This window comes from Stegastes partitus, unplaced genomic scaffold (genome assembly GCF_000690725.1).
Source record: "Stegastes partitus isolate 25-593 unplaced genomic scaffold, Stegastes_partitus-1.0.2 Scaffold1344, whole genome shotgun sequence".
In the NCBI taxonomy this organism is placed as follows: Eukaryota; Metazoa; Chordata; class Actinopteri; family Pomacentridae; genus Stegastes; species Stegastes partitus.
The window spans coordinates 39,340-51,714 of NW_007579075.1; the positions used below are offsets into that span (position 1 = coordinate 39,340).

At 44.3% G+C, this 12,375-nt stretch overlaps 1 protein-coding gene across 1 annotated transcript in view; it reads left to right on the plus strand.

Moving 5' to 3' along the window:
- LOC103369882 (retinal-specific ATP-binding cassette transporter-like) overlaps positions 1-12,375 on the plus strand; it is a 52,271-nt gene that overhangs the window by 38,561 nt on the left and 1,335 nt on the right. Inside the window, exons 37-48 of the mRNA XM_008298722.1 lie at positions 7,313-7,460; positions 7,553-7,676; positions 8,064-8,193; positions 8,323-8,443; positions 8,540-8,602; positions 8,712-8,818; positions 9,090-9,231; positions 9,737-9,871; positions 9,994-10,097; positions 10,485-10,577; positions 10,671-10,859; positions 12,114-12,261. Coding sequence (XP_008296944.1) covers positions 7,313-7,460; positions 7,553-7,676; positions 8,064-8,193; positions 8,323-8,443; positions 8,540-8,602; positions 8,712-8,818; positions 9,090-9,231; positions 9,737-9,871; positions 9,994-10,097; positions 10,485-10,577; positions 10,671-10,859; positions 12,114-12,261 — 1,504 coding nt within the window. The remainder of the gene's footprint in view (positions 1-7,312; positions 7,461-7,552; positions 7,677-8,063; positions 8,194-8,322; positions 8,444-8,539; positions 8,603-8,711; positions 8,819-9,089; positions 9,232-9,736; positions 9,872-9,993; positions 10,098-10,484; positions 10,578-10,670; positions 10,860-12,113; positions 12,262-12,375) is intronic.

The window sequence follows — 12,375 nt, forward strand, 5'->3', positions numbered from 1 at the left end:
GGACGTAGTGATATTGCAGGTTTTTGACACTTCCGGGTTGGCTTCATTTTTCGGGCCGGTTGCTACGTCCATCTTTTATACAGTCTATGGAAGAAATGGTGTGGAGAAAACCACCAGAAGATGCTGGAGCTAGAGTCCAGACCTGAATCCATCCAGAACCTGTGGAGGAACTGAAGAGCAGAGTGATGGCGAGGAAGCCTTCAAAGATCTGGAGATGGACACTTGGAGGAACCAGATTCCTGTGGAAACACAACAACACACAACCACAAAGAAACACAGAACAACCAGAGGTATAAAACGGTCCATGGCCCCAGTGGAGACCTGCAGAAAGCTTTCTAGAAATGATAAGGGTTAAGATAAGAGCTTCGCCACTGATTACTGAGAAAAGATTATAAACAATCTGATATTTTAGTAAAATGATGGAAGAAAAATCGGTTCTTACTATTTTTTTGTCATTTTGAGCCTAAAGAAACTTTTTGGTCAGATAAAAGTTCCCTTGGTGTGAGTAATTTGGACTTTACCTATGAAATGTGTAGCTATGTCACATGTGTCAATCTGAGCTCCTTATTTCAGAAACCACAGCGAAGGCGATGTGAACATATCATGAACTGAACTTCAACATCGGGAGCCTGAAGGTGTTACGAACGGTTCAGAAACTCAAGCGCAGACGACAGAGACACGGCAGACAGACGGATACATTTAGAAGTGAATTTATGTACAAAGTGCGGTGCAATATTTACAGTGAAACAAATACTCAGAGACTAAACAGTAAACTACAACCAGAGCTAACTTAACAGACTGACAGGAAAACAACAACCTAAACACACAAGCGCTAATCGAGCGATTCGGCGGACTGACGGACGGAGAACAAGCTAAACCAAAAACCTGGTACTACCGAGCACAGAAAAGCAAACAATAAGCACAATCTAAACTATAAACACAATTTACACTATATACACTATTTGCACTATTTACAAATCCTACGGCTGACGGTCACTTGACGGAGTAGCGTAGGGAAAAGGGAAGGGGGTCCAGGTTGACACGAGCAGGAGACGAGGAGCTGTAGGCAGCTGAGCACTGAACTGACGCGTTCAGCAGACAAACTGGAGAACGGTCCGGCAACGCTGGTGGATTCTGCTGCCGCTTATAAAGGGCAGGTGTTGGCGCTCGGACTCCCGCCGTCATCACAGTCATTGCCAACACCTGCTGCCACCAACCGTTGCCGCCCGGGGGCACGCCCTCCTGCAGGGTTCAGGCTGAGTGGAGGAGGGAGAGTGACTGCCAGCACACAGGTCTCAGAGGCGGGCGTGACAGTAGGTGCAGTATGTTTATTAATCGGACATTTTCAGGGAGCAGAATAACCAAACGTTCTACTTTTAATCGTCACGTTCTCTGCAGCTGCTGAGCTCGAATACACAAAACACTACAGTGAGTCAGTTATTAAAGAATCTGGTGTCTACACTAAGTCCTGCGTCAGTATCAGAGGCATCAGCAACATACACATCAAGTGTCAAAGTCCTAGTTCTGCAGTAAAAGGGTTATGGTGCTGATAGACTTTCTTCTTCATGCAGTTGATAGATGTTTAGTTTAAAGTTGGTGACGTACAGTTCAGCAGTTCTGAGTGGTTCCACCGCTTGGGTCAATCAGCTCCAGAGTTAAACAAGATAAATTTGAAGCACAGACACACAATTAATAGAATATAAACATAGAAACGCTGGATTCTGATTCACAAATTAAAAGGGCAAATGTGTCTTTCATTGAAATGCCAACAACTCACTAGTTTACTGGAAACCAGGAGTGCAATCGCTAACAACAGGTTGTCTTTTATTCACTGATGCTGTGCTTTTTAATGTAAAGTCTTACTTTGTTTGGTCACTAGTCTTAGTAGTAACTACTTGTGACTGTACTATAGTTCTTCTCTACATTTCTAGAGCTGAACAGTCACCTTTAAATCAAAACCACTGCAATTTAAACCCAGAGGCTGAAACTATCGTGTCGACGGTGTCACTCATGTTAAATCTATTGCACANAATAGCATACATGCATACAGCTGAAAGACAATTATATGTAGTGTGACACAGAAAGCCACAGCAGTTGCTAAAGTGCTAGCATGGGACAGTTTTTCTGTTCAATGAAAATCCAATTAGTAATTTGAGAAGAACCTGTTGTCAGGTATAAGGTTTTGTTTTGTTTTGTTTTCCATGAAGCATCCATCAAGACATTAACTTCTGTGATCATTTGGGCTGATGTGACTAAATAACTTTTATAACAGCAACAACAGGAATAAAGTTTAAATGCAGTATGTTGACTTGTCCTGTATAACTGAACTGTTAAACATGATGAACACTGTTCATGGGTTCTTTTGAAGTCTTTATTCAATAAAGTCTTATGTGTTGAGAGTTTCTGTGTTGGAGTCAGTTTCATCCTTTGATTTTTATTTTGTGCTCAAAATAGAAGGTTTTTATCATGAAGAGCACAACCTTAAAACACAACATCTATCTTTTTCTTTATTTCGCTGTTACTTGCCTTGTGGCCCTTTTCAGTCCCTCATAGCTGCTTGGTATTTTATCATCATGCTTCACCTGCTGGTTTTCAGGTGTTTCTTTCTGCAGACAGACTGTAGAAGGCACTGCCTGCTGTAAGCATCCAAAATGAACATGACATGGAAACATACATGACATTTTAAACAATCTGAATTCTACACGTTATCATCTTTATCATCATCAACAATGTGTCACAAAATGGACTCAGACTCAAACACAGACACAGGAAAACAGGAAACAGGCAGATACTAACAATATATTTACGGTATTTAGAAGTATATAAAAATTTACACAGGAAAGGGAAAAATAACTACAAAAGACTACAATTAAGCAGAACAGGAAATACTAGCAGGTCAAAGGGGAACTAGGAAATTTGAACTAGACTGACACCAACTGTAAAGTAGGACTAATTACAAACAAATAACTTAACAAAAAGAAACCAAAACTCGCCAACCTAAACTTGACAAAACTAAGTCAGGAGGGTGAGGAAAAATCTAAAACGAACAATTATGATTAACACTACTAAAGTAAATAAACGGAATCAGCAGGAGACTAGGGCTTACTGACAGAGGAGCTAGAGAGGGAAAGGGGAAGCAGGTGGCATGGGTGGTGGAGATCGTTTCCAGCAGATGCAGTGGCCAGAAGGATTGAACCAGAGATTTCTGCAGATGGAGCCCAGAAGTCCAAAAACAAAACACTGTTTTGGTTCAGATCAGGCAAGCTGTTCCTCCTAATCACTCCCCTCCATTGCCCATGTGAGCATTGAAGTCCCCCAGGACAACTATGGAGTCCCCAGGCAGCACCCCTTCCAGGACACCACCCAGAGACTCCAAGAAGTCTGGGGACTCTGAACTGCCGTTTCGTGCATAAGCACACACGACAGTCAGAGTTTTCCCCTCTGCAACACGCAGTCGCAGAGAAGCGACCCTCTCGTTCTCCGGGGAGAACTCCAACAAGGCGGCACTCAGCCAGGGGGCTTGTGAGTATCTCCACACCTGCCCAGCGCCTCTCACCATGGGCAACTCTGGAAAAGGAGAGAGTCCAACCCATCTCCAGAAGTTTGGTTCCGGAGCCCTTGCTGTGCATGGAGGTGAGCCCGACTATATCTAGCCAGTAGCGCTCCACTTCCCGCACCAGCTAAGGCTCCTTCCCCACCAGTGAGGTGACATTCCATGTCCCTACAGCTAGTCTATGCCACCAGGGGGCAGTACGCCAGGACGCCCGCTCCTGCCTACCACCCGGTGGGCATAACACCCGACCCTGATCCCCTGCCCTGTGGGTAGTGGGCACTCTGGGAAGTGGCCCTGTGTTACTTCTTCGGGCAGTGCCCGACCAAGCCCCACGGGGCCCCAAGGCTTAGCCACCAGATGCTCTCCCGTGAGCTCCCTCCTCAGGCCTGGCTCCAGGAGAGAGCCCCGGTTTCCCTGATCCAGGCGAGGTGGCGGCTTTCCTTTATTGTGTTTTCATCTGGGGTCTTTGAATCGCTCTTTGTCTGGTCCCTCCCCTAGAACCAATTTGCCTTGGGGGACCCTACCAGGGGCTAATGCCCTGGACAACATAGCTCCCAGGATCACAGGGACACTCAAACCCCTCCACCGCGATAAGATGGCGATTCATCAGGGGAGTACTTTATGTGTCAAGTGACCAGATAAAAACAGCTGTGATGTCGTTCCATATTTTTAAAACAGTCCAAACATTCAGATTCACATTAGGGTTTAGTTTATATCTGTGACCTTTTTTTGTTTGTTTGTTTCAATGTATATGAGCAGGATTTACACTATAAAACTTTAAAACACATCAATACAGAGATAAAAATATACTTATCTATTATTATATACAATATAATAAGTCATATATCTTTTCAAGCTCACTTAGTGGCTAGGTTAGGCTAACGTGAACTACAACTGAGAATGTAGGCGTACTTTGAATATAAAATGTATGTAAAACACATCATAATGTAGCATCACAGAACATGATATTATTACATTATTTTAAGCCACTGGGGAATATGACATACAGTACCTGTCAAAAGTTTAGACACACCTTCTCATTCAATGGTTTTTAGTTATTTTAATTATTTTCTACATTCACTAGCTCGGACAAAACCATCAAACTGAAGCTTGATTATTTATTGGATGCAAACGAGCAATGCATTGGCAATAATTTAAATGAGCTGATACAGTGTGGGGAAATGCTTAGTCAGGGATCAGCAGAGTCGGCGGACCCCCAGAAGGGTCCCATGAGAATGAAACAAAGAGTGGACATAATGTGGATCTTAAGGGTAGGATCAGATCAGAAGCCGATACCCTTGAGTCCCGTGGCCTTGATTAGGTGGTCTGGAACCCCTCAGCTGGAAGCTGTGTCAATGCAGAAGGAGTGACCAGAGAACATGCTGGGATTCTGGATGTCATCAGGATCTTTGAAGTGGAAGAAAAGTTGTGCGAAGGCTGCGGCTTGACCAGTCTCTGTAACGAACTGAGGGTCAGAAAGCAAAACATCCTGAGATTTTCTGGTTCGTTATGGTGTATTTTTGTAAGGGCTTGGGTGTGAATCTGGTTTGAAGTACATGATCGGCGTTGGATTGCCCTCCGATTGGTTTGACTTCATTTGAGTGAATGCACCATGCATTCTTCAGAGATGCTGGAAGGTCAAATACAGGATGTGGAAGAGGTTCCATAGGATGGCAGTGTGGATCTAACTTAACTCATTGGTCAATGTCGCAATGGACTCTGTGCATCAGAGGAACAAAGGAAGATGAATAGATTCTAGAGTGCCAGCTAGAGGCTGGAACGTAGGACACTGAAACGTGCTGATGCCTTGGATGGGTGGACAGATGTCAGAGGAAAATGACCATGGTTAATACATTATGCTGCAGAGGTGTCATGGGAATTTTGAGTCCCAACTGGAATTAAACAATAAAAGATGGAGCTGGATAATGTGGCTCTATAGAATGATGGAAGGAGGAGCAGAGTCTATTACAGAGGGAGTGACGGGAGTCAGTGATATTGTTGCAGTAGCCTGGAAAGTGTTCGACATGGAGGAGGAGCAGATTGGAGACTGACCGCCACGTGAGGTGACGCACAAGAGGCATGACTGTGAGAGAGTTGCTAAGACTTTTGTTTATAAAGACGATGAGGGCGAGGCTAGCGAGGTAAACAAAGAGGGATTTTTGCTTGACCATTCATGGCTCCATGAGAGGGTAGTGATAATGATGGGGTGGGGTTTTGAATACTGCTGAAGATGGCTGGAGAGTTTTTGAAGAAGCTGCGAGAGCTCGCGGGGGCTAGGTCATGGAGACCATCGTTGACCAAGGAACCGCCAAAACCGGCACAAGGAGCATGTCTGTGAAGATGTGACTGCTTCTTGGAATCTTGTTCATGAGTAATAAAAGAATAGAATGTGAGACGGACAGGCGGCCTGGCGCAGCATTAGCAGTAATGTAAAATTGAAGGAACAAGAGGCTGAAATGAGTTTCCTCCATAGGATGGGCTGGGCATGGCCTTGAGATAGAGTGAGGAGCTCGCCATCCAGAGGGAGCTTGCGGTAAAGTTGTTGCTCCTTTGTGTCAAGGTGAGCCAGTTGAGTTGGTTAGGATGCTTGATTGGGATGCCTCTCTGGTGACCTATTGACATGGTCAATGGAGGTATGTGCAACTGGCATCTTTTACTGGAAATTTAAACAGAAGGTTGACGGGGGGGTATGATGGTGTAAGGAACTGGTATCCCAGTGTCAGAATTGTACCTGTTGACGGATATAATGAAGCTAGTGAAACTGGTATCTTGGTGCCAGAAAGAGAGCCGAATTTGTTGAATGGAAGGATAGAGATGAGAAAACTGGCATCCCAGGGCCAGGATGAGTCAAAATTGTTAAGCGAGGCATGAAGATGAGTCGAACTGGCGTTATGTTGCCAGAATGCAGGCACGAGACTGTTGATGTCGAACTTCTTACTTCTTTGATTGGCAGTGGGTCTGTGGCATCTGGATCTTCTCCAGCAGACTGAAACTATTGCACTTGCTGAAGACAGTGAGATGATTCATGGGTGAAAACAGTCTGAAGGCACTGAGATTAATGAGGCCGGGGTTGGATGAGTTCTGAGTGTGTGTTACGGTGCTGGAATAAAGATGAGAGTTGTAGCAGATGTGACGTAGGATTAGTAACTTGGTTGTGTTTTGTGAGGTTGTGAGGATAAACAACTCAAGAGTGACTGCCGCTGCAGCAGTTGGTACCTGTACCTGTTGGTATCTGCACTGAAAGTGATGGAGAATCTGTCATCCTGGTGTGTAAAAGTGGAGGGTTACTGATGTGGGGATAGTAGTCAGTGACGCTGGCATCCTGGTGCGAGAACTCAAGGCAGAAAATTGATGACTAATGTGGTACAAAACTGTTGGGAGGGCAGGCCAGTCAACATTGACCACTGCTGCAGAGGAAGCATGTGGGCAGGTATCTATGCTGAGGTGTGCTAGAGCCAGCTAGGTTAAGACTGTTTTTTTACAGAATAAAAATTTTATTGTCAATAGAGGGAGATGACACAATGTGAAAAAAGTCATGTTTCTATAAGAAAAATCATGTCAAATAAAGTTTCATTTTTCTTAATAAAGTGGATTTTTATTCAGACATACATTCACTTTTATAAAAACATTTTCTAAAACCTGAGATTAGACAACATGAGCAAGAGAACCACAGCAGTTATCACCGACTACCTGATAAGGCCTCTACACGTTAATGCCAAACAGTACACTGTCNAATCTCTCTCTCTGTTTATGTTGTAGGTGGTCAGTGACCCCCATGATGTACCCCATGTCCTACATATTCAGCGTCCCCAGCACGGCCTACGTCTCTCTGTCATGTATCAATCTCTTCATTGGCATCAACAGCAGCGCCATCACCTTCATCCTGGACCTCTTTGAGGGCACCTCAGTAAGCCCCGGGAGCTTGTTAATATAAATTCTATCTTCCATCCGTCTTCCAGCTTTCACCCATTTTTTTGTGTGTGTTGTATTTCTGTCCAGGCTCTGTACAAGTTCAACCAGGCGTTAAAGACGCTGCTGCTCATCTTCCCCCATTACTGCCTGGGTCGAGGTCTCATCGACATGGCCATGAACCAGGCGATGACTGATATCTATGCTCGCTTTGGTAATTCCAAAACACACACAGACTCACATTTCTCACAGTCCAGCAAGCGGATACTTGTCAGCCATCATCTTAACACTATAAATGAATGCTGAGTCATTGCCTGCATCAGGAATCTAATACGACACACTCGCCATCAAGGCCTGAGCCCGCTGCAGAGCTGTAACACACTCTACAAAGCACTAGTGCACAAAATCTTCCCCACTAGACTCTCCAGCGTTGACGTGAAACTGTTGAAATGATAAAAAATAAGAAACTTTATGTGCGTCTGACTTTTTATGTGCTTCAGTGTCCTTCACATTAAATAGATTGTAGAACGTGTGTTAATAGAAAACAGCCAGATGTGAAGGCAGGATTTACAGGTGATGGTGTTTATATGTTTTTTCTCAGGCGAGGACTACAGTCCAGACCCCTTTAAGTGGGACTTCATTGGGAAGAACCTGTTCTGCATGATTGTTGAGGGATTCGTCTATTCCATCCTCAACATTCTCTTCCAGTATCGCTTCTTCCTCAATAACTGGCAAGTGCATTGAATTGGATGCAAAATCGTATGAGTTTCATGTAATAAATATCACTGCACACAGATAATATGAACTAAAATGTGGTGTAAAGAGCACATGTACATTGATAGCTATTTTTCCACTGGCAGGATACCAGACTGCCCAAAGCCTCATATTTTGGATGAAGACGTGGATGTGGCCGATGAAAGAGAGCGAATCTACAGTAGTGAAAAAACCAACGACATTCTTCGCGCAAGAGACCTGTCCAAGGTCAGACGCTCGTCTTTATTATGAGGAATTTTAGACAAAATAATACAATCAACGTTGTGAACCAACTATTTCAGCGTTTTTTTCTCGCCCTGCTAGACATACACAGGAACAATCATCCCCGCGGTGGACCGGATCTGTGTCGGAGTGTCACCCGGAGAGGTCTGTGCGGGCCTGGTTAAACTGATTTAAAACCGATTTAATCCGGAGAGGAAACAGTCTGTTAACTTTATCGTTTGTGTGTCTTTCTCCTTCTCCTCACCATCTGCAGTGCTTCGGTCTCCTGGGGGTAAATGGAGCAGGAAAGACCACGACGTTTAAGATGTTAACCGGAGACATCGATGTCACTTCAGGAGAGGCCTCAGTCGCTGGTCACAGGTTCGTAATACGATGATAGTTCACTGATGTGGAATTTAAAGGCTGATATCAGTATCGGGCTGATAATCTCTGATATTTTAAGTGTTTTAAAAGAATGCTTGAGGCACATCATGTGTCTGACCAAAGACTTGCTAAGGCATAGAAACTGCTTTCTAAATTCTGATTACCTTCCTATAACAGCCTATAATAGCTCAATGAAAACACCTCTCATTACCAGTATGTCTAAAAGAACTTTTTATCATGTTTTACTGTTTCCATTGTGTCCTCTCAGCATTTTGACAGATATCCTGGATGTCCACCAGAACATGGGTTACTGCCCTCAGTTTGATGCCATAGACGAGCTGCTGACAGGCAGAGAACATCTGCACCTCTACGCCCGTCTCCGAGGAGTCCCGGAGTCTGAGATCAGCAGGGTGAGAGGCAGCTTTTGCCACGGCAAGAAACAAGAATTTGAAAACTTGGTCTGACATTGGGCTGCAAGGCTGCTCGGTGGTTAGCACCGTTGCCTCGCAGCAAGAAGGTCGCTGGTTTGTGTCCTGGTGAGGACGCCCAGGATCTTTCTGCGTGGAGTTTGCATGTTCTCCCCGTGCAGCGTGGGTTCTCTCCGGGTTCTCCGACTTCCTGTCACGGTCCAAAAACATGTTGAGGTTAATTGGTGATTCTAAATTGTCCGTAGGTGTGAATGTGAGTGTGCTTGGTTGTCTGTCTCTAAGTGTGGCCCTGTGATAGACTGGTTACCTGTCCAGGTGAACCTGCCTTCACCCTGAATCAGCTGGGATAGACTCCAGCCCCCCACAACCCTAATGAGGATTAGGTGGTGTATAGATGATGGATGGACGGTCTGACGTTGTTAGCGACCAAGTGCCCAACTTTCTGACTGCATTGTAAACACAAGGCGCTTATCCACCTCTGATCCAGGTTGCAGAGTGGGCGATCCAGAAGCTGGGGCTCTCGGAGTACGCAGGCCGAAGTGCTGGGACCTACAGTGGAGGCAACAAGAGGAAACTCTCCACGGCCATTGCTATGATCGGCTGTCCTGCCCTGGTGCTGCTGGTGAGGCCCACACTGATGACAGTGCTGGTTGGATTAGAGGTTTTGGATAAAGATTGCAGTTATGAGAATGGTAGAACAGACGTAATGTTTTTGTGCATGTATTTGTGGTTTTGCGCTTGTAGGATGAGCCCACTACCGGTATGGATCCTCTGTCCAGACGCTTTCTCTGGAACTCCATCATGAGTGTTATTCAGGACAGACGAGCTGTGGTGCTCACCTCACACAGGTAATCGATTTATATCTCATTTCATGTAGTTCATCTGCAACAACACATAACTCCATTTTTTTAGGTTTTCAGAAAACTAGTTTTGTTTTTGTTTGTCTATCCCAAACCCTCACTTGAGATTATGTCAGTCAAACTGAAGCTGAGTGGATCTGACTCAGAGATAAGTTTAGTTTGATTGATGTTGTCTCAGGTAGATGATGGAAAAGACGGTTTTCTGAAGGTTTTTGAAGATGGAGCTAAATGTTTTTACAAGTAAACTCTTCATATATATACATATATGCAAAGATATATATATATGTGTGTGTGTGTGTGTGTGTGTGTGTGTGTGCTCTCACATATGCATATATATGGGTATAGAGTTTAATTGTCACTATATTGTGTTCACAGTATGGAGGAATGCGAGGCTCTGTGTACCCGCTTAGCCATCATGGTCAACGGATCGTTCAAGTGTCTGGGAACCATTCAGCATCTTAAATACAAGTTGGTCATTTCAGTTGTTTTAACATCACAAAACACACCAAAGGTTCTCAGACGCACGAGCACATGATCTAACTTCTGAAACTGTTGACCTAGATTTGGCGACGGCTACGTGGTGACCATGAAGATCAGGGCAGCGAAGCCTGGCTGCGCCCCAGACCTGAACCCTGCTGAAGCGTTCATGGAGAGCACCTTCCCGGGCTGCATCCAAAGCGAGAAACACCACAACACTCTTCAGTACAAGATCTCCTCCTCCTCCCTGGCTAGGATCTTTCAAATGGTNGTGTGCTTGGTTGTCTGTCTCTAAGTGTAGCCCTGTGATAGACTGGTGACCTGTCCAGGTGAACCTGCCTTCACCCTGAGTCAGCTGGGATAGACTATGTCCCCTGTGACTCTAGTGAGGATTAAGCGGTGTATAGATAATGGAGGGATGTTTTTGGGGTGTTTTGTCTCTTTTCGGCAAAAGAATTACACTTAAAATACGAATGTAATGAGGTAGCAGGAGAGTCTGTAACTGTAACTATACTGTATGTTGCTTTATGTTGGACTGTTTTTGGATGATTTTCGATATTATCATATCTGCATTGTTAAATGTCATTTATTTAAATTATTATTATTGTTATTTTTAAATTTCATAGTTACCGTAAACACTGGTGTGTTGTCCTCATTTGCTTCATTAGCTTTCCTAGCATTGTGACTGACGCACTTAGATGTCACATTTTTCTCTTTAAATAATTTAATACACAATGTTAAAATCAGTGTTTTTTTTGTTTGTTTTTTGTTTTTGTTTTAATTCTAATCTCTCCAAATCAAGCTAAGCATGATTTATTGATGTTTTATTTTGGACTTTTGAATCTGCAAAATATTATTGTGTAAAATACCAAATATGCCTAATCCAAAATGGCACATATTTCAATGCCAAGGTTTTTGTAACGTCTGCTCATCATTACCAGAATTGAATTTAAAAGCTGATTAGAAGGCAGCGAATTGGGATGAACAAAAGACTTGGCCAGCTCGAAGCTCTAAAATGCAACATGGCTCAACTGCACCCCCAACAGTATTTCAATAGAGTCCCATCGGGGCTATGTTGGACTTAGAGCTACAAAAATCGGTACTCATATGTAGCAGGTCGGGATGCACAAAAAACTCAATTAGTGTCAAGCCTTAAACCCAACAGGAAGTCTGCCATTTTGAAGAAATTTTGAAGAGACGTGCTATGTAACTGGCCTGTACGTGCTCCAATCTGCCTGAAACTTTACATACGTGCTCCGAGTCCAAACCAGAGCGCGTTGCCAGCACACCATGCCATGCATACTGCCTCGGCTCGCCATTAAACAGGAAGTGGCTTATAACTAGGCCGCATGTGCTTCGATCTGTCCGAAACTTGACAAGCCGGATCAGAGTCCTACCCGGAGAACGTTTCTGCCAAACCGTGACATGTGCGACGGTTGACAATCGTACGGCGAGGACCCGACCATCGCTGCTTGCAGAATTAATTATTTTTGTTTTTTAAAATCTCTCTCTGTGTTTATGTTGTAGGTGGTCAGTGAGCCCCATGATGTACCCCATGTCCTACATATTCAGCGTCCCCAGCACGGCCTACGTCTCTCTGTCATGTGTCAATCTCTTCATTGGCATCAACAGCAGCGCCATCACCTTCATCCTGGACCTCTTTGAGGGCACCTCAGTAAGCCCCGGGAGCTTGTTAATATAAATTCTATCTTCCATCCGTCTTCCAGCTTTCACCCATTTTTTTGTGTGTGTTGTATTTCTGTCCAGGCTCTGTACAAGTTCAACCAGG